This window comes from Momordica charantia (assembly GCF_013281855.1).
Source record: "Momordica charantia cultivar OHB3-1 chromosome 5 unlocalized genomic scaffold, Mcharantia_2.0 BLBB01000005.1, whole genome shotgun sequence".
Taxonomy (NCBI): Eukaryota; Viridiplantae; Streptophyta; class Magnoliopsida; order Cucurbitales; family Cucurbitaceae; genus Momordica; species Momordica charantia.
The window spans coordinates 24,471,273-24,497,303 of record NW_028275163.1 but is presented as its reverse complement, the minus strand read 5'-3'; the positions used below and the strand labels follow the sequence as shown (position 1 = coordinate 24,497,303).

Here is a 26,031-nt window from a genome sequence, read left to right as displayed (position 1 = left end):
TTAATTGCAACACTTCATTATAATCATGTGACCTGTCCAACAAGCAATTGTCTGCATAATGTTGAAAAAGAAATTGTCAGAACTGATAAACAATAGGATGTTTTTACTAACAACTTTTCAGAACTCCTTTAATGATGACACTCTTATCTACTGTCAGTATTGCATATAATATTGATGATCTCGGACTTCTCAAATGACAGTACTTTTAAGCAAAGTTCTCTGGAAGGGCAAAACTTTACGATTGGGCATCAAGTTGAAATATACAGACATTCTCACGATGATGCGCAAAATATGATCAAAACAATGATTGGAAGGAAACAAAGAATGAAAAATCATCAGTCTTGGCCGCTTCCAAAGCTATCACGGCTGTGGCTGTCATTCTGCCATGGGAGGCCTTGCCCATCATGATCCATATCTCCTGAATAGAACTTGCCCCGCTTGTGTTGCGACAAGTAAGGTGGCGGTGGGGGAGGCGGAGGCAGAGGCAATTGCATTGTAGGCTGTGGTGCCAATATACCTTTACCCTCCCTGAAGTCCATGGCAGTACCCGCATGTCCCAGATCCATGCCCTTGTTGGCCATAGAAGAGACGGATGAATTCACAGGCAAACCTCCAGGACTGCGTCTGTAATCTCCTTGGTAAAATCCATGTTTTCCTTGGGAATCAGGGGTGTTAGAAAAAGAATCCGGCATTCCTTGACTCCCAGCAGCATGGTCATAAGGAGCGCCCGCTTGTCCAGTATTCCAAGACTGCGGATAAGTTGCTGAGAAATTCATTCCTCCTGCCGCACCGGGTGGAAAGCCTAGCAATGACCCTTGTTCAGATCCAGAATCTACTGCAGCATCTTGCCGTGACACTTCATAGGGTGTGCTGTAATATTGTTGTGCTCCCTCAATTGGAAAAGGAGGATAACCAAATGGTAGAGGGGGAGTCAACATTGGATTTGAATTGGTTGGAACCACATAATTTGGTGGCGGGATTGGTTGCAGAGGAGGATACTGAGAAAATGGAGTGTCGGTTAGAATTCCTTGCTGTTTGTCTGAAAACTGATTGGATTCCTGATGTGGACCACCCTGTAAGTCAAAGTTTTGTGGGGGGAAACGGCCATGAGGTCCATGCCGATCAAAGCCTTGTGAATGACCGCTGTCTGGTTGAGATTCAGATGGATTGTTTTGGTTCTGACCAAAATTTGGTGCTTGCTTTTGCTGCATGCCAGACCTAGGTTGGTCTCTGGATTGTTGACGATGAAATTTTTCTTCACGTTCTTGGAGCTGGGAATTGGAACCTGGAGATATGATTGGTCTCGACGGACCTCGGGCAGTGGACTCAGAAGCTGTAGATTGTTTCGCACTATGAGCCTCAATTTCATTTCCATCTTCCTTATCTGCATTTGGCTTAAGAAGGTCGGCATGGCTCTCATGTATATGAGATTCAAATTCAGTCCTCTTAAGAAAAGACTTGAGACAGTGTGGGGCTGCACAAATGAAGATCCCCTCCATCAATTTTATAGTTTGAATCTTCTGGATACGGTCATCACAACTGTGACACAAAAATCATTTACCGTGTCACAATTTCTATTCATCTTCGTAACATTATAATAATGTACACAAAAATAAATTTCTGCAAGAATTTCAATCATACGAGAGTTGAATGTTTTCCTGTGCCAAATCTATTGCTGATGTGTTATAATATCTCTGTTTCAATCATTGAAGTGCCACAACGGATGACTTCGAATATACTATGGGATTCTATGTTAATCAAATTTCACCTCAAACAATTGTATGCCTAAAGGAAATCTTGCTCGAGACTTGAATTCATACTACATAGACTGATCTTCATTTCTGGTGCTTCAATTTCTCACTCCATAAATTATCTTAGTAAGACACAAAAGGAAAAAACAGAGCACCGCTATCATTAGAAAACCCTGTAGTATACTTTACTAACTAATCGGCAAAGAAAACAGCTGATATTTGAAGAACATCAGACCAGAAACATTTTGGCAAAAGAAAATGAAAAATGTACCAAATACAGGCAAATAATTTGGACATTCATAACATAAAAGAATCTTAATGATCTCACCAAGACATTCAAAGTATTTTTACTTACAGGTAGCATATGGAATCACTCCTTGCACAATCGAGACAGAAGGCATGCTCACAAGGGCTCTGCAAGAGAGGGAAACCACTTTTTAGCTCTTAAGAAGTATGTCACAGGCCTATATTCTAGCGAGCAATAAGGGCATTGCAAATATGAAATAACCTCATCTTGTTGACCTAGCTCCTCCATTTTATTTCTTGCACAACTCCCTAGTACATATTGGCAGTAACCAGTATTCATAGATTTTATAAAAGCAATGCAAACCGATTCGACAAAAGGGTTGAAATTGAAAATCGTCTTCTATATATGAAAGATTTCCATCCAGGGACAAAAAGTAGACAAGGGAACTAGCAACAAGAACAAAAGGTTAGTGAAGAAAAATACCAGGCGACCATAAATAGCGATTGGGAAATCGCATCTCACACAAAAATGAACTCGTTCTCCAAGCTGACGGCGAGACCTGCGACCCACAGACTTGACAATCGAAGCAGCAGTAGCCGCACCAATGCCCTTTGCTACAGGAAGATCAGCAAGAACAAGGTGGTCAGGGCATGCGACCGTCACAGTCTCCGCCGGCAAGGGCTTCACTGCTCCAGCACCACCTTCAGCCTGTGGAACTTTGCTAAGCCGGATCTGCAGCATATTTCTCCCTTGAAGAATCCCCCTCCACCACTTCTCCCAAACAAGAACGAAACTAGTCGTATTCCTCTCCAGAAAACCAATCTAAAAAACCAAATTGGAACGACAATTCGTCAATAATGCAAATAAAACCCAAAAAGGGCAATCTTCGTCCTTCATACCAAACTCCATTCTCCAACCAAAAGAGAGAAACATCTATATACAAACCAAAGACGTACATAAAGCAGTGCGAAAATTGAAAACAAACTCCCGAATCATCCCACTTCCGGGAGGCAAAATTCTAAAACTGAAAACGAATTAAAATGTTGCCCATAAAACCCTAATTGACTGGGGGCATTTATTCACCGGAATCTAAGAAATTCAGCATTCCAGCAAGGAACTTACCGGCGAAGAAAACACAATCGGTTTCGCTTACTCGGCGCAGTCCCCGTTCGTCTTTCGCTTTTTTGTTCCCAAGTGTAAGAAGGGCTCCGATATATCAGTGACCGAGAACGATCGTCGCTCCACTTTCTGGCGCCACTAAACGTAAGTACGACATGTCGCTCTGAGAGGCCCGAACGAAGAGAGAAAAAGAAAGGAAAAAAAAAAAGAAAGAAAGAAATCCGACCTGCCGGATTCGAACCAGCGACCTAAGGATTATCTGAAAGGCTTTTGACCCACTACAGTCCTCCGCTCTACCAACTGAGCTAAGGTCGGTTTGTTGTTTGGCATATAAAATAAATTTAATAAGTATCTGATAATAATTTCTATTCTTTTTTTTTTTTTACTTTTTATTTTCTGCTCTGTTTTTAGCTTTAAGCGAAAGGTTTTAGTTTTTATTTCTTCTTTAAAAAGCAAAATTATTTGAATAACTTATTTTGCTTACGCTATTATTTACATCTTTGTTATAGATGCAGTCGTCATCCATCATAAGAACATCACTAATTCACAGAACAAGCAACAAAAATCCTAAAATAGGTGTTGGTTTCATTCCACTATCCATAAGTATTATCTCCTACTTTTTGCTTCTATCTAAATGAAATAAAATCCGAAATATGTAAAATCAATCATAAAGAATGAAGCTTGAAATTGAAACAAAACTACGCAAAGAAATCCTAACTATTTGAAACGACCGTATAAAATTTTCTATTTTTTCTTCTTTGAATAATTTCTTATGCAATTTATTGAAACAGTGTTGTATACCCTTGTCGAGCAACCCTTTCCATCCTTGTTCAAGTGTTAAGCTCGCAGTTTAAGAGTCCGTCTTCATTTTCTCGTTTCTCGTTTTCTATTTTCTGTTTTTTTTTTACAATTCACTTTTTAAAAGAAAAAATAAATAATTAAATATATGTTTGATACCTATTTATTTGTTTTTTAAGAAAATATAATAGCTTTAAATAAAAAATAATAATATTTCAAAAAATTTCAAATTTAAACAAATAGAAGATATATATTTTGTTTGAGAAAATATTTTTAGAAAATGGCGTTTCGCATGTAATGGGGTTTGAACCTGGACATGTAACAGGATGTAGGTTTATCTTGGTAGTCTTTTTCAAAGTTTTGAAATTAGTTAAAATTCCTCTCAGATCTTTAAATATATAATATGACTATTATTAAATTAATCTTCTTACCAAAATCACTATGACACAGGTCAAACTTTTCATTTATGGCCACCATCTTTTGACAAGCAAAGGCAGTATTAGATATTGGGGTTCCATTGTCCACTAAAAATAATTAAAAAAAAATTAAACTGATTGCAATTCATTTTAGTATTTTTTTTTTCAAATGATCATTTTGGTATTTAATTTCTTTCAATAATAATTTTAACATTATATTTCATATATTAAATTTTGCCATAAATTTGTTTTCAAATATTTTTGTTGTGTATATTTAATTTTAATTGAATTAAAATTAAAAGTGAAATCTTGGTGGAGAGTAAACAAGTGCGTTGACCATTTGTGGTGGGCACTGATTTGTAAGTTCGATTCAATGGCATAATAATTGAATTTTAGGGGACAGCGCATGAACACCAAATTTCTATAGCCAAGCTTTGAATTACTTTTCATACACGTGTTTCAATTTCTCCTTGTTTTGGATGTTTTATTTTGTAGACTGATTTGTTTATTGACTAAATCCTTTAATTAAAACCAAATTATTATCATTATAAAGTGGTGAAAGTGCAAAGTGGGTTTAAATGTTCCTCAAAAAATTAATGTTTATAAGGAAAGCTTGCGAATATTTGTGGACAAGGAAAGTTGTTTGATAGGCTACGAAATTAATGTTTATAAGGAAAGCTTTGTTGATATTAAGAGGCAAATCTATTATTCTATTTCTAGAGAATGTTACGATGGGTTTGATCTCAAAATATAAATCTAAAACCAACTAATTCAATGAAAACTAAAGTTATATTTTTTACTACATATTTGATATCATATTTGGAAATTGAATCTCAATTTAGAATTTAGAAACATTAAAGAATGTTGTTTTCAATACTTGATTATAGAATCAAAAAATAGTTTTAAAAGACAAATTTATCAAACACGTATTCTAAAATAAGAAACATGAATAATTTAAATTATCTACTAAGTAGACCCTTAATTTTTATTTTTATTTTTATTTTTTTTTAAGAATATTAATCTTCCATATGCTAGAAAATTGTGGAAATATTTGTTTTGGCTGGGGTGAAATTTAGGTATTCTCATTATTAACTACTTTGTATAAGTATTTATAGGCCCTTACCATTTCTCATGCCGGCATAAATCACAAATAGAAAATTTGAGTATAAATAACAAATTATTAAAAACAACTTAAGGCGGCATGTTGGTTAATACATATATGATCGACTAGAAGATTGGTAGTTGAAATCTTTAATCCACGAACTAAAAAAATTTAGTGTGCAATCTCCATAAAATCTCTATCAGATTCTAATCCTCATTCAAACATTTGTTAGCTTTGGCAACTTTATAATTCAAATATGTATGCCAAGAAGTCGTCAATAGTTAAAGAATTTTTGCCCTACATTTTTTTAACATACTTTCGCATTGTACTCAATTTCTATTGCATACTCCCAAAAAAGAAAACCGCAAGCAGAGATTTTTATTCTACTTTTCATTATTATTATTTTTTTTTGGACGGATTCACGACTACAAATTTTTGTAATTATACATCAAACGAGGTATAATTTAACAGTTTTACTGTATATATAATATATAATATATATATATAAAATACAACTTGTCAATCTAAGCTAAATAAGTTGGAGGAAATTTCTCCAAAAACCCCTCACCTGGTTCCATGGTGTTGCACTGAAATAAATAAATTAGTCCATTCTATTTTTAAAAATAAATTTAAATACTTGTTAGAACATTCTCCATTTTAACTTTTGTTTATTTTAATTTATATATTTTCAAACTTTATACTTAACAGAAACTTTTTAATACAAAATTATGATTATATTTTAAGAAATTTTGTACGTGAAATATCATGTTAAAATTGTAATGGAAATAAATAATATAAAAATAAAAATAAACCAAAATTATCACTTTTTAAAATTACAATAACAAAAATCAAATTTTCAAAGAAGTATAACGATTAAAATGAATAAAAGTTAAAAATACAAAGTTAAAAATAAAATTGAAAGTATTTTTTTCATAAAAATGATATTTAAAACATAAGGAAAAAAACTAATTTTGTTGGGAATTTGGGATAATTTGCTCGTCAGCTTATTGATATTCTTGACAAAGTCATAGTCTCGTGCCGATCACGTGGTTTGAATTCCGAGTGATGTCACGCCATTTTTTTTTCTCCCTGTCATACCTCATTTATTATTATTTTTGTCCTCCGTCATACATTATTTTGTACTCAATTGTTTAAATTTTTTCGATTACAAGATGTGAGGATGCGAAATCGAACTCACAATTTTTTAGACAAAGATGTACGTCAATGTCATATATTAATATTTAAAAAAAACACAAAAATAGAAAAAGCATCTCATTTTCACCAAAAAGAAAAAAAAAATCATCATCTCAATCTCAGCTCCCTGTTTTATTTAAAGTGCTTGTCACACACTGTTTCTTTTCCATCATCTGATATAAAATATGAAAAAGATTGTTCTAAACTATACGCAATTATGACATTATAACTTGTTCATTAAATATTTCTACACTATAATACATATTATACATCTTAAAATATTAGTTTTCGTGATGTCCTGCATTTTTACATGAATATATTTTCCTCTTAAATCAAATTTATAAAGATAAGAGTTGACTTTTTTCATAATATCGTGATTTGATTTTGTCTAGAATATCTCTGTACATAGGAAAGGTTTATATATGAGATATTTCTGGGGAGTAGGACACTCTGTATCCTTTAGTAAATTACAATTATTTACTGTTGGTGTGTTCAAGAGTAAGTTACATGTAAATGGAATCATGATTAAAAAAATATATATATAAATATTTTTTAAATGTTTGAACTCTTCTAATCAGTTGAAATTTTCGCTGGATGACCTATATATTATATTGAAAAATTACCTTTTTAGGAATTTTTTTAAATACAAAACAAGCCATTTGAAATTAAATAGGTCCATTACCTACTCTTAAAAATTATTTTGTAATTTTAAGTTTCACCAATATTTTTCATACTTTTTCTAACATAGTTATTTATTAGTCAACCATACATAATTCGTTCCTTTATGATCAAAAATTAAAATCTCCACACATTCTATATATTGTACTGAAAAAATGTTATTTATTTTCGTTTTCTAACTAAAGAATTGTGTTGTATAGAATTTGACTTATTAAATGAACTATGAGGTAGTTGATGAAAAATTGTCCATATAATACCATTTATTATTAAGAAGACATAGTATTGTGGCCTTTTTTTTAGATGGATATATAGTAAAATAATTAATAATTACAAATAACCAATCAAATTAAGGAATGTAGGGTTGTGGGACACCACGAGACCACAATGTTGAACACTCAATAATTCTATATTCATTCAATATAAGAATAAACAATCCCCATTCAAATATTGTGGAAATCACCATAAAATATTTATAGAAATTTGCTATAAATGACAATAATTCTCAAGTGCTCTGAAAAAATCCAAACTCAGATTTAAGCAATTTCAGTCAACCACTTTGGAGGTAGGGTTATTTTTGCCCGAAATTTTAATAAAAAATTAATTTTTAAAATGGTTATGGTTCTAAATTTCAACTTTATCTTTCCATTTCATCTTATTTTAACCTTAAATTTAGAGAAATTTTATTTTTTCCCCTGACAGTTTTTGTTTCTTCCCAACTTTATTTATCTTTAATTTTTTTTTACGCTACCTCCAATTTGTTTCTCTTTACCAATTTTGTAATTTCTCCCTAAATTTTTAGTCCCCATCTCTTTCTACAATTTTTGTATCTCACCATCTGAGATTTTTGTTTATATCTAGTTTATTTTCTCTCTCTATGTCAAATAAATATGAAAATAATTTTAAAATACGTGTAATTAAATATTAAAATAATTATATAAAAATAAAATTCACAATATCACTTATCATTAAATCTCTATAAAATCATTACCAAACATGTCATGAATAAAACTATCAGCAACAATGAGTAAAATTGAGTTTATTTTATAATTATAATTATTATTTTAATAAAGAACTCGAGGGTTATGATAGGCTCACATGCCCTGTGATTGGAATTCTAATAAGGTGTAATTTTGAAGTTTGGTTTTCGATTTAATTCCATTTATTATTTCTGTTTAGGGGTATTTTGGTGGGCATAATAATTAGTCACATGACAGACCAATCAAATTAAAGCACGAATGCACAGATCGTGCGACCTCACAATATTCCTCATACGACGAAACTATCCGCGTTGAACTGTCGCTGGGCCTAAAGTCCATTCCACAGTTTGATTTGCACCGCACTAACGTGTTTGATTCTCTACATCGCGGCCCACACTACTCCAGCAGATCATCATTTGATCCAACGGCTAAAGCTTCAACCAAACTTCATCATCGATCAACGCAATCATGTGACGGCAAAAAGGTGATGCTGTGGGGACAGAAACTGCATCAGTACAGTCTGATTGCGACACGTGTCGCTTACAAAAGTGGATGTCGGTCCGATTCCATGCCACGCACCGGCTTCCTTGTGGAGCTGAAAACAGTCGAATTGAGAGGAACGTTCCAATGCATAAAGAACAGCTGCCCACCCCATAATAAATAAAATCAAAACAAAAAGGAAAGCAAAATTCCTCCTTTGCCCCTAGCTGTAAACCGAAGTATATTATCTAACGGTCATTGAAAAAGGTAGTATGGGCATCCACAAGTTATTTTCTTATTTTATTATCAAAGTGCTGTCGTTTTACAGAAAAATTATGATAATTTAGTCCCATTAATTTTTAAAAAATCTGATTAAGATTAATATATGTTTGGCTGGACAAATACTTTGGAAACATAAATATCTCTTTGTAGTTTCCGTTCATTTCTCTAATATCATCCCAATATATTAGTATTGTAGGTTTACCGGTATAATCTTGATTATTTATAACTATTGACAGTGATTTTCATTTTTGTTGTGTATATATTTTTGTTTTATTTTCCTAAATATCAAGTTTTTTTATATTATAGTTCTAGATAAAACATTAATTGCTTTATTTGAGATGGAAGATTCTCATCTCACAATTGTTGAATTTATTATTTTTTAGAACCATAATTCAATAATACTGTTTTACTCCTTTCCACCCTATAAGTCACTTTGAAAGTTGATGACAGATTTTGAAGAAATAGTCTTCAAAATTTTAATAAAATTTTAAAATATATATAAAATACATATTTTAAATTTTAAATTTAGGGAACACAATTTATTACGTTATTTATTATATTTAATAGTTAATTTTATACCCCTACTTGATAAATTATATACATATATACCTACAGCAACAATATGGAATCAAGATTCAACTTCCAATCTCTAGGATTCCTAACAATAGGATTCCTAACAAATGAACTATACAATTTTATTAATTATATATATATATATATATATATATATATATATATGAAGATAAGGGTTAATAAATATAATAAAAAGCAATTAAAAGATTTGAGAAGAATTAGAGACTATGGACGTATGATTAGAACAGGGCTAGAGGCGGGCCGGAGAATAAACCAATATAAAAGATATTAACACTAACAAGTTTAATTTTAAAAAGTTTTAAAGAAATTGCATTATACCAAAATCTATTATATTTTTAAATCTTATTTTTTGAAAATTACACATTTAATTTACTACCATATTGGTTCTTATTTCAAATAATATTTTGTAAAACATTTCAAACAAAATCTCTAATTTTATCTAAATCGATTATTTCTAAATTGATATAAAACGTGAAGCTTACTTTGCTTGATCAATAAGATTATATTATATTTTATATCTCTGAATGACTTTAAATAAAGAAAAAATCAATTGAATGATCGAAATAAATCAGAGATATTGTGATTCTATTAAAAAGTATACAAATTTCATGTTGAAGAACTCCTTGAAAACAATAAAATTGTCTTTTTCAGTTTTATGGGACCAACCGTATCAAAATAGACTTTTTCCATCAATGGAACTTAATTTACTTCCAAGATTGTACATCACAAAATAGTCATCCTAAAAAACTTTTAAACAAATTCAACAACATCCATTTAGAAAAATATATATATATTATTTCCAGTTTTCACTATTTTTAACAAAAGGAAAATAGGAGGAGTATAAAAAAATCAATATGTATTTGAAGGTTTTTTATTAAGTAAATCAACCTTAATCTAACTAAATGACCAAATCTTAATTAAAAAAAGAATATCAAAAAACATAATATCTACAAGTAATTTAAATTTCCACTAGTGTGCATACAATTTAAAACCAACACAATATCAATCTCATCTAATATAGGAACAAAATTATTTCGAGACCCATAAAAAGTTTAATCACACCCCATATTTAATTTAAATAAACTAAACTATGTGATAATATAGAAATAAAAATGATATTCAAAACCTATAAAAAGTTTAAAGAAAATATTTGACGACTCCTATCCCCCTCGTTATTAAATTCAATAGATAGTAAAAATATAATAATTAAATTAAAAAAATAATAAAGAGGTGGTTTTAAGTTGCGGTCGAAGAGGGTAATTTGGTCCAAAGTTTGGAAAATGGGAAAAGGAGCTTTTTCCTACGGGGCGGAGAATGTGGGCTATAAATTAAAATCTAATCATTTGGGTTTAGAGAGAGAAAGTGAGAGAGAGAGAGAGAGAGAGAGGGAGTGGGGAGGGGGAAGGAGAAGGAAGGGGAGGAGAGGGCAATCGCATCGGGGAGCGCAGCTATATATAAACACCGAAATTTTGTTCTACGCCGCTGCCAGCCATACAATACGGGCAGCCTCTTCTTTTTTTCGAAACCATAATCAGAGGAAAGGAAAATCGACATTCGGAATTTTCAACTCTGTGTTACATTTTTCTATCTGGATCGGACCCATTGCAGGAATTTGTTGTGTGTGTGTTTTTGTTTTATAAATTAAAGTTTTCCGGCGATGGCGTCCGGCGGTCCGAACAATTCCGGCAATGGAAGTCCGCGGCACGGCGGGACGACGAGACGACGCGTTGCGGACTTTTTGGACTCCGATAGCCGACTTTCGAACTTTTCAGATTTGTATGACGAAGAAGACAATTCCAACGGCTCCATCGGCGGGTCCCACCATCACCATCACCACCTCCATGTTCACCATCCCGTGATTAGGCACTTTCTGCTACGGAGCCGGGCCCTGTGTTGGGTTCCCGAGGCGTGGATTCTCAGGATTGAAGAAGGGTTTTTATCCACGGCCATGATCCTGCAGTCGTTAGGATCGGGGAGGAACTTCGGCCGTAAGATTTTCGGGATTTTGCTGTTTCTGGCAGTTGTATCGGTGTTCCTGAAGTTCTCCTTCCTCAATTCACATGTGGAGATTAACGGGAAGATCATAGATAAAGGACAATTAATTATTCAGACCTTCAAAGAGGATTGGGTAATGGCGCAGAGGGCCGTCGCTGAGGACGAAGCCGCCATGCCCAAGCGCGTTCTAGAGAAAGTTTCTGTAAGTGCTTCAAATTTTTTGCCATCGCGAATGGAATTTTTTAATTGTTTTCATCTCTCATTCTTGGCTCTAATTCGTTCTGGAAAAGGGAAATATTCCACTGCCAATACAATTGAATGATATCCAAACTTAGTCAGAAGGGAAGTTGGCGTGATGCATGGCCCTTGTCGAGGAATTAAAAATGGCAAAAATGGAATGATGTATCAATCTTTTTATTAGCCCAGAGAATTAATTGTTTTTGACTCTAATAAAAAACCATTGTTTTTATTTTTGGTTTTGGCATCTTGTTTCCTTGCATTGAACTGTTTCTGGAATTGCATATCAGTGGTATTGATGGATTTTAATCGTCCGGTGAAGTTTTGCCTCCAATAAATAGTAGTAGGTGTGGCAATAAATGCATCCAAACCAAGTAACTTTTCACAACCAGAATATTGCTTGCTTTTTTTTTTTTTGTTCCTCCATAATTAATTCGCCGTTATGTTTGTCGCTTTGGGCCTTTGGTTTTTACGTAGCTGAAGCCAAGATTCTCAAACGGACTTCTTTTTTGGACTCCTCTGCTTTGTTTTTAACTAGTACCCATCATCTCGTTTCTTGTGCCTTGAACAAATCAATTCAGTAAAATTTATCTATATTCGAAATCTGATTATGATGAATAAGTTTGGTATTTTGCTTTGCAGACGCCTGAAATTTGGATGAAACCAAGAAGCGACAACTTCTATCAGTGCATTGCCCGAACTAGGAATCGGATAAGTATGTCTAAGAGTTTCATTGTCCTGTAAGGCATGGATTTATTTTAGGACCCATTGAGCTTACTTCTTACTTCTAAACTTGGTTCTGTAGGAACTAGTTCTAAAACAAATGGTTATCTTCTTGTACATGCCAATGGGGGACTGAATCAGATGAGAACAGGGGTGAGGTGTTTTCACCTGTTTTTTTCTGCTTTAACCGAGTCAAAATTGTCAGCTAAATCGTAGCCATGGACTTTTCAAACTAAGAATCGACTTTACTTGCTCAGATATGTGATATGGTTGCTGTTGCTAAGATTATGAATGCTACACTTGTTCTTCCTTCCCTTGATCACGAGTCATTTTGGACGGATCCAAGGTACTTGCTTTCTCCAAGTCATTACTAGACATGATTTTGGCTTTTGCGTATAATTTATGAACTTTGGTTTCTGCAGCGATTTCAAAGATATTTTTGACTGGAGACACTTCATTAATGTTCTAAAAGATGACATCGTTATCGTTGAGTCCCTGCCTGCCCGGTGGGCAACGGCGAAACCCTTTGTCAAGGCTCCTATTTCCTGGTCCAAGGTTTAAGAAACATCAATTTTAGATGTCAAATTATTACTCTTTGAACTCTTTGGAAGTTATTTCTCACCATCTACTTAAATGCAGGCTAGTTATTACCGAGGAGAGATGCTGCATTTGTTAAAGCGACACAAAGTGATGATGCTCACCCATACTGATTCTCGACTTGCTAACAACGGTTTGGCATCTTCTGTTCAGAAGCTCCGATGCCGTGCCAATTACGAGGCTCTACGCTTCACCAAGGAGATTGAGGATCTTGGCAAGCGCTTAGTTGATAGACTGAGAAAAGATGGGGAACCATATATCGCTCTCCATCTGAGGTATTCTCACCTGTTCAATTACTTCTAGTGTTATTTGATATTCATAAAAGAGGAACCAAATTGAGCAATCTTGATTTCAGGTATGAAAAAGACATGCTTGCATTCACTGGCTGCAGCCACAACCTTACTGCACAGGAAGATGAGGAGCTCAAAGTCATGAGATACAATGTGAAGCATTGGAAGGAGAAAGAGATAGATGCAAAAGAGAAGCGACTTCTAGGGGGATGCCCAATGACCCCTATGGAGGCAGCCATATTGCTCAAGGCCTTGGGTTACCCTTCAGCCACGAACATCTACATAGTTGCTGGGGAGATTTATGGCAGCGATAGCATGGCAGCCTTTCGATCAGAATACCCCAATGTCTTTTCTCATTCCACTCTTGCAACTGAGGAGGAATTGGCACCATTTAAGCCGTACCAGAATCGTATGGCTGCCTTGGATTATATCGTGGCAGTAGAGAGCGATGTCTTTGTTTATACCTATGATGGAAACATGGCTAAAGCAGTGCAGGGCCATAGGAGGTTTGAAGGATTCCGAAAGACTATAAATCCTGACAGGTTTATTCTCACAGAGCCTTTTGAAAGAACACTATTATCTTCGTCTGTTGATTTGACTTCTGAATCTGATATTGTTGTACTTACGATTTTTTAGGCAAAATCTAGTCAGGTTGATTGATCAACTGGAGCAGGAGGTCATTTCTTGGGAAGAATTCTCCAGAGAAGTGAAGGAGTTTCATAAAGAAAGACTCGGGGCCCCATATTTGAGACTGGTCGGAGAGACACCGCGGCTAGAGGAGAATTTCTATGCTAATCCTCTCCCCGGCTGTATTTGCAACAAGTCTCAGAACAGAATATTGAGACTAGAAAATGAAAAGAAACGAAGTCTTCAGGCTTTATCGCAGAGATAGAATTATGATTTTACTGCAAACTTGTTGCTTCTTCTGCTAAATTGATGATTGGTGTGCCCATTGCTCCAGGGCACCCACGGCTATTATGCGTCCCTCAAATTTGACAGCCATTCCCCTGCCATGAGTTCATACATCCCCACAGGGATGATCATTCCGAGGTTTTGCTAGCTTCCTTTAGCTTACAAAAGAGCAGAAGTGCAAATTTTCTCTTTTTTTTAGGTAAATTGATGGAGGGTAGGATTATGGTAGGCGATTTAGAGTCAGTTCAGGTATAGTTTTTAATAGCAAAACAGGTTTAGTTTTACACAGACAGCTTCCCTGTCAAATAGTGGAGAAGAAAAAAAAAATTTTTGCATTCGTTATTCTTTACTTTATCCCACCTGATTCTTCATGTAAACATTTGGAAAAGGAAAGGTAAATTGCCATTTCTTCCATGATTCCCATTTTCTTCATTTTTTAAACACCTTCAACTCTGATGTCTGGACTAAACTACTTGCTAACTGTTGACTTAAAAGGGCTTTGACATCTGAGAAGAAAGAATCACTGTACATTCTATGGAATGTTCCGACTCAACTGAGAAAAAAGCAAACCCAAAACCAAACAGTTGCTTCTTTTGAATCCAATATTATTGTGTTCTACCACATTGATGGTACATAGACCTGCTCTTTCAGATTCTGTGTTGCACTTTCAGTAGGAAATCCTCTCACTGCACCAATTGTCCATTGCGAAATAATTCCAGCTGCGATGGCAAATCGAAGCTGCCTTTCCAAGGCATCTTGGTTTTCGAACATCTCTGGGAAAGTAGTCAGCTTTCTCATGATCCCAGCCACAACAGCATCACCAGAACCAGTCCTATCGCAGGTGAAAGGGGTGATGAGCACATCTTCGGTACCGATCACTACGCCGTGAAACGAAGGAGAATAGTAATGAATCCGCATGGTTCCATCCGTCACGAACAACAGCCTGAGGCGATCATGCCACAATGGTGATATCTCCTCCGGTGTGTAATGATAATAGTCTCGCCGATTCTTGGTCTGTTCAATAGTTTGAGCATAGTACTGAGGCCTGTAGTTTCTTTTCTTTTCATAGTATTCTTCATCTAGCAGAAACTCCAGTTCTTGCCTCGAGACCTCGATAATGTCAGCTTCGTTCCAGGCTTTCTTGATGTATTCTCTAGTTTCGTCGCGCGATCTCCACAAAGGCAGCAGCAAGTTCAAATCGAAGAAGATGAGCCCTCCAAACTTCTTGGACAATTGGATGGCCTTGAAGAGCGTTGATTCCATCGCAGTTGACATCAAAGCTTCTGAATTGAAATGGAATATCCTTGCCTGCAATGAAACAAAACCCAATTTCACTTTTCAAGAAGTTTATTTTGAATCCTCTGGGAAGAATACAGAGAGTAATTCGAGCGAATGGATCTACCTCCTTGAGAACCGAAAGGTTTAGTTCGGAGCTGAGCAGAGAATCCTCCGCCGATTCTTTCACCGTTTCCATCTTCAACTTCCCATCTTCAAACTTGATTTTCATGTAAGTACAGGCCGTTCTAGAATTTAAATCAAATTTCACAGCTCGCGTCTGCACCTTCTCTTTGTTCATCATCAACACGAGCTCGTCCCCGAAATCGTCCTTCCCAACTTTCCCCATAAACGCCGCTCTTCCACCGAGCCTGACGTGCGATATTGCAACGTTGGACGGCGCTCCGCCGGGTGCCCTAGCAAACTCTGGCGGATCCCATTGGAGCATTTTCCACTCCGAGTACTTATCGGCGTGCATCTGGTTATCGTGTACGCGGACTGAGGGCACGAATTCTTTCTGTGCTGCGCCAAAGCAGCAGATCAGTGGAGGATCTTCGTACGGAAAGTCCATTCCATCGTCGTATTTCTCTGCTATTGAATCAATTGGCTCGTCTTCCGAGACCTGCTCGAAGGGGTTACCTTCTGTGGTTTCATCTTCGACTAGGGTTTTCTTAGAACGCTTTGTTTTCTTTTGAGTAGTAGTTGAAGAAGATGACGATTTTGTCATCCCCTTTTTTCTTCCTCGGCGAGTGGGGCTGGCCGTTTCCACAACCCCATTGCCGTCGTCACCTACGGAAGCTCTTGCTGGGTTTAGTCTCGGAGATTTAGACGAGTTCTGCACATAACGCGAGTTGAAAATCAGAAAGGAATCTAGAGGATTTAGAAGTTCTGTAGTTTGATATCTACAATGTGATGGGTTTGAAAGAAAACGGGAGAAATGAAGATGGGGAAGAGAAATGGTAGCAGGAAGTAGCTGAAACGAAGCCATGAGAGCTTCAATTTTTAGGGTTTATCCATATTTGCCTGTACAGAGTTTATCGTGCCGCGATATATATTTTTTTCTCTAAAAAACCCAAAAAGAAAAGTTACTGTCAGAGTTGGCTGTCTTTTCTCAACAAATGGTAGAAACTGTCGGAGTTATCAAGGCCTGACGCTAATCCGACGGCTATAACCGCACTTCCTCATCTGCAAATCTCTGTCAACCGCTCAATTAAAGCGATCATCCCCCTCAAATCCTTTCTTCCACTTAACGAGCCCGATTAATCAGTCACCTCTGCTCTTCAAGAAGTTCTCTCGATTGAAGACGATTTTTTATCACTCAACAAATCGGCTCTGTCTCGCTCGCTCTGAATTCGTCGGAAGAAAGGTGAGAAAACAAGAAGTTCTGTTTGGTTATGTTATGTTCAGTTTCAATCTCCGGTCATGAATTACTACGAAGTTCATCACAGAAACTTTTCTGGGTCCCAAGATTTTGATTTTCTTCGCGATTCAGTCCAATATACGTGTTTTTCTTTCTGCTTGATCTTGTTCTTAGGTGAATTCGAAACATGAGTCTGCGAATGTTTCGAGAAACTTTCTGATTGCACACACATGCAGATATGGGATTCTGGAGCCTTCTGGAAGGGCTTTTGCTGTTTGCAAATGCGTTGGCAATTCTAAACGAAGATCGATTTCTCGGGCGGAGAGGATGGACATTGGCAGAGATGTCAAGAGACAGAAGAAACACGCTGAAAGGGCAGGTAATAGGGCTCATCCATGCATGCCAATTCCTCCGACTTCCCCTCATTCTTTTCAACATCATCATCATCGTAATCAAGCTTTTCTCTGGTTGATTCATTACTTGTATATGTTTGTTTGCATGTTCTTGAATGACAGAAGAACGTAAATTTCATGTTTGCTTGTCTGTGTTATTTCTGCAAGCTTACCGATCAACTATCTTTTGCAAACACATACTCGTAGGAAGAATCATCCAGCATATTCAGTGACCCAAAAATTTCTTTGGTTAAAAGTTCATAATCTGATCTATAGTGTTTAGAGTAATCCAGAAAACTAAATGAGAGTATTATTCAAAACGGAGCAACTAAACTACATGTTTGGAACTGAAAATTCTTTGATATAACAAGTAGCAATTCACACAATGGTTTATAAACACTAGAAATCATTCTACTGGTATCATAACTTCATTGGTTCTGAGAGAAGGTAAAGTCCATGGTGGGTTGTATCTAGCCAACACAAAATCCCCAATCACCTTAACCCCATCTTTCTCCAGGCTCTGTTTTAGATTCTCCACCTTCTGCGCCACCACTCCCTCCGTCGCAATTCCACTGAATTTCACGACGGCGAGTTTCTTCTCCCCTTCCTCTCTAATCACAACGCTTTCGTCTGCCGGCTTAGGGGCTTCCTCTGCCTTCTTGTACTTGCTTGGCAGCACGAACTGCATCGTCACCGGCTTCCCTTCCCCACCACCGCCGCCCGTCACCACCGGCGCTGTCATCGGAATGGTCTCCGACTTGGTGATGACCGGTGCCGTCATGGCCACCTTCTCGGACTTTGTGTTCTGTGGCTCGCCGATGGCTCCGATGTATTTGGCGAGTAGAGTGAAGCCGCCGTCTCTGTTCCCCCTGAATTGGGAGGGATCGTAGGTGACTTGGGCCACCACCGATGGTTCGTATAGGCGGATTTCGTAGTCTGCGGTGGATTGAATCACCTCAAACTTGGGAGTTTCGACGCTGATCTTTCCGAAAACCGAACCCATTTCTTGGGAATTTTAGGTACTGCTAGTGATGGAAGTTTAGGGTTGCCGATTTATACATTGGGAAGAAAGAGGGTGGCTTGGTGAAGGGGTTGGAAAAGGAAAGTTCCGCCATGGAACCAATGGCGGAAGTTTGAGCACATTTTCGTGGCTTTTATTCATCCACGACGTCGTCTTCTTTGCTACGAATTGATCTCCAAGAGTTCCTTCGACCTTCAAAATTTTAGCTTTATTTATTATTATTATTTTAATACAACTGTTTGGAGATTAGATTCGAATTGTGAATAGAATTAATAGCTTAATCAGTTTGAGAATTTTATTTTCTAATTTCATATTTTATAAATATTTAGATTTTCAGTTGACATCAACATAGTTTACTGGTAAATATATTAATAGCATCATGACTAATAGAAAGTGTCTATTTTAGTTAGACAGCTCTAAAAAGTTGATTCTTTTCCTCGTTTCTTTCTTCAATTACGTGATATACATTCATCAAATATGATCCAACATGTTATGCCACTGGATTTGTGGTCTACTCTTCTTTTATATAATGATCCTATCTTGTATCGAAAGGTTTTTCGTAATATACACCATGTTGAGAAAAACCAGCCTCCTATGTATCGCGTCGAGAGATCTGAGCATTTAGCGACTAGATAGATTTATGGGATAGAGGGGAAATTCAATCGTCAAAATCAATTAAAAGTGCATAATGCACCTAATGGATGTTATACACATTCCGATTATTTTTTTATGAGAAATACACATTAGGGCAAATCAACAACAAAACTTAAAATGATTACATTTTTTAAAGTTAAATAACTAAATTAGATATTTTGAAAGTTTATGAATCAAATATTTTAAAAAATAATGGACTAAAATGAAATAATTTTGAGAGATTCAAATGAGATTTTAGAACTTTTCAAAAACAGTTTATTTACCATTTATTTCTCTTCTAATCTAGTTAACAACATTTTGAAAATACTCGTCAAATTTAGAAATTGAAGAAGAATATTCTGCTCTTAAAAATTGTATTTCTTTTTCTCAAAAAAGAAATAAATAGTCGGCAAATTTAATTAAGTTGACTCGTCGTCTGCAGAAAAAACCCTAAATACCCAGGGGTAAAATTACACTCCTGTCCCTGTAGCACCTTATGTAATGCTTGCTTCATCGATCATCACTAATAAATGTCTTTCAGAAACAGTACTAGGGTTCGTTTTCTTGACGCCACCGTTCTTCGCCTTTCGTCTCTGCGGCCGCCCTCCGTCGCCGGCGACGGTTTCTCTCCTTGTAGACCCTCATAAGATATTTCTAGGTTGATTTATTTCTTCTACTCTGTATTTTACTGTTCTTTTGCCGTTTAATCTTCTGTTTTCCGGTAGCATCGATGATGAGGCAATCTTATTCGTTATCCTTGCACTTTGATTTACTGTGAAGAAACTCACGGGGAATATTGTTCCTGAGATGCTATTACTCCTTAATTTTGTAGATCAAACATTTTTGTTTTCTTTCTAATTTTATCTGGATCTATGATGCGCTTACAAATCTGCGTTATCTATCTGCAATTTCCTTTTTGGAATTGAAGATAAATGATAATATCTGAGATCTGTTTTCTTAATCGATCATCTGCTTCATTTTCTTCAACTTTGGCTGTTTGATCTGTTTGTCTCTCTGTTTTCATGCCTTTCTCACAGATTTTGGAATGTTTGTTTTTGTTTGGTTATTTGCTTTACTAATGCAGTCCTTGGATCAATGATGTTAATGGAAAACTGCGTTATCTATCTGCAAGTTCCTATCTGGAGTTGAAGATTATAGTGTTTTCTGAGATCCAACTGCATCGTTTTCATAGTATAGTTCTAGGATTGGTTTGATTTGCGAACATCAGTTTTCAACTTTTTGCTTGTTGATGGCTGATGGCTTTTGCCTGCAATTTGTTAGTGAAACTTAACTTTTCAGTCAGAACCTTTTCTCCTTCTGTTTCCTCCACCCACTTCTTCATCCACCATTGAGAAGCCATTCGAAGCTTGGCCCTGCTTTTTGATGGTTGATGGTGGTGATGGTTTTTGCTGCCATTTGTGATTGAAATTTTCGCAGTTGCTTATTTCTGTTTCTCTAGTTCCCATTTATTCATCAATTCCATAATTGTTTTTTCTTAATGTATATTGATTCTCTTTGGTTTGGTTAGACCATTGAGTATTTATGATAATTACACAAATTACTTGTATTGATAGTCCAATTCAAGAGAGTCAGAGAGAGTGTTCTAAATGAGTTAAAATTTGAACTTTAAAGATTTGATACGCAAATCACGAAACAATGGGGATGTTTCGGCAAAACTGTACAGTGCCTTTTGAAATTTAAGAAAAGGATGTTTGTCTAAAATATTCGAACTTTATATAATTCTTTTTTTATATTAACTAATTTTTATTGGACATAAACTTGGAAATAAAATTAAACTTATGCAGATCAAAATATATGTATCTTTTCCTCCCATACAACTCAAATATTACCATAATTTCACATCGCAGCGTACCCAAATTTAATATTGTCTTCATATTTGGTCTTTGTTGTCGTTGAATCCTTGACTTGCAGAAGATTGACAGTGGATTAAATGTAGTCGGTGGAGACATTCCACCAACTTTTGAACATAAAACATAAGCAGAGACTTCCAATTGTTGAAATTTTTGTATTGAAGATCGATTAATCTAATTTAAAAAAAAAAAACAGATCAATCTATTTTATTCCAATCATTTAAAGCCTATTTTCCAAAATATCACATTTCTTATATTTTTTCCATTTAAATATTCTAAAAAATAAAGTTAGCACATTTAAAGAACAATTTTTAACCACTTAAGTATTTATAATAATATTTCTGTAAAGAACAATTTCAAACCATATTGTCAAAACGGTAAATGACATATGTCTCTAGTCAAGAATTCGTCTTTCATTTTACATATTGTACTCAACCACAACAAAAATTCAAACAATATTTATATTTTTTATTATTATAGTTTTTTTTTTAGTGAATGAGAACATTATACTATAACTATTAATTCAATTTAACCAGATTTTTTTTTTTGGAGGAAATGATTTATTATTGAACTATAACACACCAAATTTGTAATTTATATATAAATAGCTTATGTTTTAAGGAATATTTGTTTGTACTGTACCTATAACAACACATCCTAATCCGAATCATATTTTGAAAAAAAGATCCGTTTATAATAACTTTAAAATATTGAAGAAAACATATTTTCCAACTCAAAATCAAGTGGAAAAGAGGAGCAGAAAACGCCAAAGGAAAAATTGAATGGTGTGGGGCTACGGGCAGCGAGGCGCGGCTTTAAAATACTACAAATTTTTGTCTGTAAATTTCCAAAATTTTATAATTATTTTTGAAAGAAAAAAAAAAAAAGAAAAGAAAATGTCACATTGGTATGGGTGGAGTCCAGCTGTTTCCAGATATTTTTTTCAAAATTTGAAGGTTAACAACGCAACGGCGGACCGTTACTTTTACCAAACGCCGTTGGAGCATGTGGCTCCTCTGCACTCTTTTCCAAAACCCTAACTTCCTTCCCGCTCATTTCTTTCAAATTCCCAAAATAAAAATTTAACCGTTATTTCCTTTTATTTCTATAAAGATCCCTCCGTCCCCACTTTTCCCTTTAACTTCATTTCTTTCCAATCCTCTCTCTCTCTATCCCTATCTCTATCTCTCTCTAGGGTTTCTTGCGATTTTCCCTTTCATTTCTTGTGAAAATGCGTGAGATCCTTCACATCCAGGGAGGCCAATGTGGCAACCAGATCGGTGCCAAGTTCTGGGAGGTCGTCTGTGCCGAGCACGGCATCGACCCCATCGGTAAGTACACCGGCGATTCAGATCTTCAACTTGACCGGATTAATGTCTACTACAATGAGGCCAGTTGCGGCAGATTTGTTCCTCGTGCCGTGCTTATGGATCTTGAGCCTGGTGTTATGGACAGCATCAGATCTGGACCTTACGGTCAGGTTTTCAGGCCCGATAACTTTGTTTTCGGTCAGTCCGGTGCCGGCAACAACTGGGCTAAGGGCCATTACACCGAAGGTGCAGAGCTTATCGATTCCGTTCTTGATGTGGTTCGGAAGGAGGCTGAGAACTGCGACTGCCTTCAAGGTAATTTTGCTTAATCGACTGTTTTTTTTCCGTATTTTAGGTTCTTGTTTGTCTTTTGTTGCTCAATATGGCGTGGATCCGGTTCGTAGGGTTTCAGGTGTGCCATTCTTTGGGAGGAGGGACTGGATCTGGAATGGGAACTCTTCTGATTTCCAAGATCAGAGAGGAATACCCGGATAGAATGATGCTTACGTTCTCCGTCTTCCCATCTCCTAAAGTTTCTGATACTGTCGTCGAGCCTTACAACGCAACCCTCTCTGTCCATCAACTGGTTGAGAACGCCGACGAGTGTATGGTTCTCGATAACGAAGCTCTCTACGATATTTGCTTCCGTACTCTGAAGCTCTCCACCCCGAGCTGTATGTTTCTGCAAACCCTAGATCTAAGATCTGTAGCTTCACTTTTTTCTTTCGAACCTTTTTCTAATAGTTTCTTGTATTCTTGAGCAGTCGGTGATCTAAACCATCTGATTTCTGCAACGATGTCCGGCGTAACCTGCTGTTTGCGATTCCCGGGACAGCTCAACTCAGATCTCCGAAAGCTTGCCGTCAATCTCATCCCATTTCCTCGTCTCCACTTCTTCATGGTGGGTTTCGCTCCCCTCACTTCCCGTGGATCTCAGCAATACAGAGCTTTGACCGTGCCTGAGCTCACTCAGCAAATGTGGGACGCCAAGAACATGATGTGTGCTGCTGATCCCCGACACGGCCGTTATCTTACTGCCTCGGCTATGTTCAGGGGTAAGATGAGCACCAAGGAGGTCGATGAGCAGATGATCAATGTCCAGAACAAGAACTCTTCCTACTTCGTTGAATGGATCCCCAACAATGTGAAATCCACCGTCTGTGACATTCCCCCAACTGGGTTGAAAATGGCATCGACGTTCATCGGTAATTCAACATCAATCCAGGAGATGTTCCGCCGAGTCAGTGAGCAGTTCACAGCTATGTTTAGGAGGAAGGCTTTCTTGCATTGGTACACAGGGGAGGGTATGGATGAGATGGAGTTTACTGAGGCCGAAAGCAATATGAATGATCTGGTGTCTGAGTATCAGCAATACCAAGATGCTACAGCTGATGAAGATGATTACTACGACGAAGATGAGGTTGAGGAACAGGAGGAATGAAGGGACGTATAGGGTGTTTGGACTTTCAATTGCCAGTCTCTGGCAAGGAAGTGGTTGGATTTTATTAGGCCTAAATGAATTCTCATAGCTGTAGAATGTAGTTTAGGCCATAATATCGTCAATTAAGATTTGCTTTCCCTTTTTGGTTCTTAATTGTGTCATCTGGATAATGGAACATGAAGAATATCAGTTACATATATGCGGTTGTGTAATTTGTTATCCTGCAAGTTTTCTCAGTTGAAAATATTTTCAGGTTTATGTTCTTCCTTTCACAGATTATTTGAAATTTACCCAACAAAAGGCAGCAAGTATATGGTATCTTCTTTCTTTTATATTGATCAATTCTGCAATTAACTCAATTCTTCTTTCTTCTGAACTTGGCCGAACCCATTAAAGTCACGGTGGATGTGGGCTTGTGAATGTGTAGTGTTTTAAGACTTTAAATCTAACACCGGAAGCTTGTTCGTAACTACATCTTCCATTGCTTCATCTGAGGTGACAGCACCAAGTACTTCATCTTTTAGGTAGTATGTTGTTTTCTGGAAAATCCCACTGGAACGATGGATGTGTTTGCCTTCTATTCAATTCAAAATGATTCAAAAATGGTTGTGATTTGGACAACTCCATAATGGGTGTCATTTGATGAGCACCCTTAATGATGTTACTTAAACAGGATTTGTTTGGTAGGTTGTATAATTGGGTCATTGATAAGCAACCCCTTTAAGCATAGGAGGAGGTCCAAATGAAGCTTTGCTATAGGAATTGTGGCTCAAAATTTTCTAAAATTAGATCAAACATTTTTTATCGAAGCATTTATGAACACAATTTGAAGTGAACAGAGGATTATCTTAAATCACAATGTTAACAAAAAAATCATCATGCTTTGTGTCGCTGAAAATGGTCTTTTAAATTAAATTTAGATCCTGCAGCAGATCTCAGGTAAAGCCGTAGTGGACCAATGTCAAACTGTAGGTACCATTATAAAGGCCAATCCATATCCACCAAAATGCTTCGATAAAAACATTGTAGAAGTAAAGTGTATGGTCTAGCGGTAAATCTGCAATCATTTAGCGGGAATTCGGCATGCATGTATTGAGAATTCTCAGCTTCATTTTACGAGAATAATGCAAAATGGACAGTTGAGTCGGTTGAATGAGGTTGAAAATATTAAATACATTTACCCTTTACTCCACATGAAGTACTTTCTATCAGAAATTCGTAAAAGGATTTCTTGCAGGGATGCCCTTGGTTTCCTTCAATTTTGTCATTAATTCTGCAAGCTTTATCGTGCCATCGTCTTCAATTGGTGGGTTTCATGTTGGGAGTTTTTGACTATTCAATCAGACCTGAAATCTCCTTTCCGTGGGATAAAGCAGTGCACAAATAAAATAGATAATGGGAGACAAAATAAAGAGATAAACAATGGCACACCATACTATATAGCAGGAGATTACAATGGGGATTTACAATCTCAAAGTGTTTTCTCGTTTTTTTTTTCTCTTTGAAAAATACTCTCATACTCTCAAAAGCCTAGTTGTCACTCCCTTTTCTCTCTAATTGCCACTCACTAATTGGTTACAAATAAAGGAGAAGACATCATTTGAATAGGAGAATCTTAGAGCTTTGCTGGCTACATGTCATATTCCTCCTTTTGTGCACCATAATTCTCACACAACCATGACCAATCTCAGAGCCCCGGTATAAAAAAAGAAAATATTCCATCAAATTCATTAAAAATAAAAAAGTTTGTTCAGTTTTATAGTAAGGGGCCCTTAAACTTCAAAAAAATGAGAAACTCTATCCTGTATATATTTCTTTTTACCCTCTGTGGCTTTGCGGACCATTGGCAAGGTTCTTTTGTCCTCAACCCAAGCTTCACTATGTGTGCGACTTAACTTACCTTGGCAATGCATGTCACCCCATACATGCATTTCAACTAATTTCCATCCTTTGGTTCTCGACAACATGATCAATCTCACTTATACATTGATCTAGTATTGAGATGAGTTCTGACCCTTTGCTAGGTCACAACAGGCTTATAACACTTTATTGTAGCTTATCAGGTTTCTATTGCTTATCAAGCCTTACCAGGCTATTAATTACAATGTTTAACGAGCTTTACCAAGCCATTCCAATACTTACCAAGCTCTACCGAGCCATTCTAATGCTTATCAAGCTCTACCATGCCATTATGATGCTTACTGAGCTCTATCCAAAACAAGTACAATGCTGACTGGGCAATCCCAGGAACCAATACTTTTAGGATGCCACCCTAAACCATGGCTCTTCACTTTATGTCATGGGTGTCTCAAACATCTGTCCATTTGAGCACTATC

General features: G+C 36.3%; 6 protein-coding genes and 4 non-coding genes across 11 annotated transcripts; 6 read left to right on the top strand and 4 right to left on the bottom strand.

Moving 5' to 3' along the window:
* Positions 1-79: 79 nt before the first annotated feature.
* Positions 80-3,299, bottom strand: LOC111015005 (RING/U-box superfamily protein). Its single transcript, XM_022289904.2, has 4 exons — positions 3,121-3,299; positions 2,482-2,820; positions 2,107-2,165; positions 80-1,539 (listed from the first exon to the last, which is right to left on the bottom strand). The coding sequence occupies exons 2-4, from the start codon at positions 2,737-2,739 to the stop codon at positions 336-338; spliced, it is 1,521 nt and encodes a 506-aa protein (XP_022145596.1). The 5' UTR covers positions 2,740-2,820; positions 3,121-3,299; the 3' UTR covers positions 80-335.
* A 38-nt stretch (positions 3,300-3,337) lies between these two features.
* Positions 3,338-3,432, bottom strand: TRNAY-GUA (transfer RNA tyrosine (anticodon GUA)). Its single transcript has 2 exons — positions 3,396-3,432; positions 3,338-3,373 (listed from the first exon to the last, which is right to left on the bottom strand). It is a non-coding gene; the product is annotated as a tRNA-Tyr (tRNA).
* Positions 3,433-10,988: 7,556 nt separating this feature from the next.
* On the top strand, positions 10,989-14,809 carry LOC111015133 (O-fucosyltransferase 19). Its single transcript, XM_022290061.2, has 8 exons — positions 10,989-11,835; positions 12,513-12,585; positions 12,676-12,746; positions 12,851-12,939; positions 13,016-13,148; positions 13,233-13,465; positions 13,546-14,022; positions 14,117-14,809. The coding sequence occupies exons 1-8, from the start codon at positions 11,296-11,298 to the stop codon at positions 14,370-14,372; spliced, it is 1,872 nt and encodes a 623-aa protein (XP_022145753.1). The 5' UTR covers positions 10,989-11,295; the 3' UTR covers positions 14,373-14,809.
* Positions 14,766-16,839, bottom strand: FLN1 (fructokinase-like 1). Its single transcript, XM_022290062.2, has 2 exons — positions 15,795-16,839; positions 14,766-15,700 (listed from the first exon to the last, which is right to left on the bottom strand). The coding sequence occupies exons 1-2, from the start codon at positions 16,653-16,655 to the stop codon at positions 15,008-15,010; spliced, it is 1,554 nt and encodes a 517-aa protein (XP_022145754.2). The 5' UTR covers positions 16,656-16,839; the 3' UTR covers positions 14,766-15,007.
* Positions 16,840-16,876: 37 nt separating this feature from the next.
* Positions 16,877-17,563, top strand: LOC111015136 (protein transport protein yos1). Of its 2 annotated transcripts, none has more exons than XM_022290065.2 (2): positions 16,877-17,033; positions 17,264-17,563. In XM_022290065.2, exon 2 carries the CDS (start codon positions 17,266-17,268, stop codon positions 17,497-17,499), a length of 234 nt encoding a protein of 77 aa, XP_022145757.1. In that variant the 5' UTR covers positions 16,877-17,033; positions 17,264-17,265; the 3' UTR covers positions 17,500-17,563. The 2 variants fall into 2 exon arrangements, with proteins under 2 accessions (XP_022145757.1, XP_022145758.1); XM_022290066.2 differs by having other exon boundaries at positions 16,882-17,033; positions 17,202-17,563.
* Positions 17,564-17,704: 141 nt separating this feature from the next.
* SOUL-1 (SOUL heme-binding family protein) lies at positions 17,705-18,573 on the bottom strand. The gene has a single exon (XM_022290063.2). The coding sequence runs from the start codon at positions 18,420-18,422 to the stop codon at positions 17,826-17,828; it is 597 nt and encodes a 198-aa protein (XP_022145755.1). The 5' UTR covers positions 18,423-18,573; the 3' UTR covers positions 17,705-17,825.
* A 1,221-nt stretch (positions 18,574-19,794) lies between these two features.
* LOC148211577 (small nucleolar RNA snoR26) lies at positions 19,795-19,886 on the top strand. The gene has a single exon (XR_015791138.1). It is a non-coding gene; the product is annotated as a small nucleolar RNA snoR26 (small nucleolar RNA).
* A 50-nt stretch (positions 19,887-19,936) lies between these two features.
* Positions 19,937-20,027, top strand: LOC148211576 (small nucleolar RNA snoR27). Its single transcript, XR_015791137.1, has one exon. It is a non-coding gene; the product is annotated as a small nucleolar RNA snoR27 (small nucleolar RNA).
* Positions 20,028-20,159: 132 nt separating this feature from the next.
* On the top strand, positions 20,160-20,249 carry LOC148211575 (small nucleolar RNA snoR27). The gene has a single exon (XR_015791136.1). It is a non-coding gene; the product is annotated as a small nucleolar RNA snoR27 (small nucleolar RNA).
* A 1,832-nt stretch (positions 20,250-22,081) lies between these two features.
* On the top strand, positions 22,082-23,953 carry LOC111025859 (tubulin beta-8 chain). Its single transcript, XM_088123970.1, has 3 exons — positions 22,082-22,569; positions 22,659-22,928; positions 23,019-23,953. Exons 1-3 carry the CDS (start codon positions 22,176-22,178, stop codon positions 23,693-23,695), a joined length of 1,341 nt encoding a protein of 446 aa, XP_087980096.1. The 5' UTR covers positions 22,082-22,175; the 3' UTR covers positions 23,696-23,953.
* The last annotated feature ends 2,078 nt before the right edge of the window (positions 23,954-26,031 follow it).

What these genes read in the sequence shown, in the direction of transcription:
- LOC111015005 (XM_022289904.2), bottom strand. Translation starts at nt 2,739, where the DNA reads ATGCTGCAGATCCGGCTTAGCAAAGTTCCACAGGCTGAAGGTGGTGCT. An exon ending in TCGCTATTTATGGTCGCCTG is followed by an intron (nt 2,166 to 2,481) that starts GTATTTTTCTTC and finishes CCTCTCTTGCAG; the next exon opens with AGCCCTTGTGAGCATGCCTT. An exon ending in AGTGATTCCATATGCTACCT is followed by an intron (nt 1,540 to 2,106) that starts GTAAGTAAAAAT and finishes TTTGTGTCACAG; the next exon opens with TTGTGATGACCGTATCCAGA.
- LOC111015133 (XM_022290061.2), top strand. Translation starts at nt 11,296, where the DNA reads ATGGCGTCCGGCGGTCCGAACAATTCCGGCAATGGAAGTCCGCGGCAC. An exon ending in CCGAACTAGGAATCGGATAA is followed by an intron (nt 12,586 to 12,675) that starts GTATGTCTAAGA and finishes TTGGTTCTGTAG; the next exon opens with GAACTAGTTCTAAAACAAAT. An exon ending in TGAATCAGATGAGAACAGGG is followed by an intron (nt 12,747 to 12,850) that starts GTGAGGTGTTTT and finishes TTACTTGCTCAG; the next exon opens with ATATGTGATATGGTTGCTGT.
- FLN1 (XM_022290062.2), bottom strand. Translation starts at nt 16,655, where the DNA reads ATGGCTTCGTTTCAGCTACTTCCTGCTACCATTTCTCTTCCCCATCTT. An exon ending in ACCTTTCGGTTCTCAAGGAG is followed by an intron (nt 15,701 to 15,794) that starts GTAGATCCATTC and finishes GTTTCATTGCAG; the next exon opens with GCAAGGATATTCCATTTCAA.
- LOC111015136 (XM_022290065.2), top strand. Translation starts at nt 17,266, where the DNA reads ATGGGATTCTGGAGCCTTCTGGAAGGGCTTTTGCTGTTTGCAAATGCG.
- SOUL-1 (XM_022290063.2), bottom strand. Translation starts at nt 18,422, where the DNA reads ATGGGTTCGGTTTTCGGAAAGATCAGCGTCGAAACTCCCAAGTTTGAG.
- LOC111025859 (XM_088123970.1), top strand. Translation starts at nt 22,176, where the DNA reads ATGCGTGAGATCCTTCACATCCAGGGAGGCCAATGTGGCAACCAGATC. An exon ending in GAACTGCGACTGCCTTCAAG is followed by an intron (nt 22,570 to 22,658) that starts GTAATTTTGCTT and finishes TCCGGTTCGTAG; the next exon opens with GGTTTCAGGTGTGCCATTCT. An exon ending in GAAGCTCTCCACCCCGAGCT is followed by an intron (nt 22,929 to 23,018) that starts GTATGTTTCTGC and finishes ATTCTTGAGCAG; the next exon opens with TCGGTGATCTAAACCATCTG.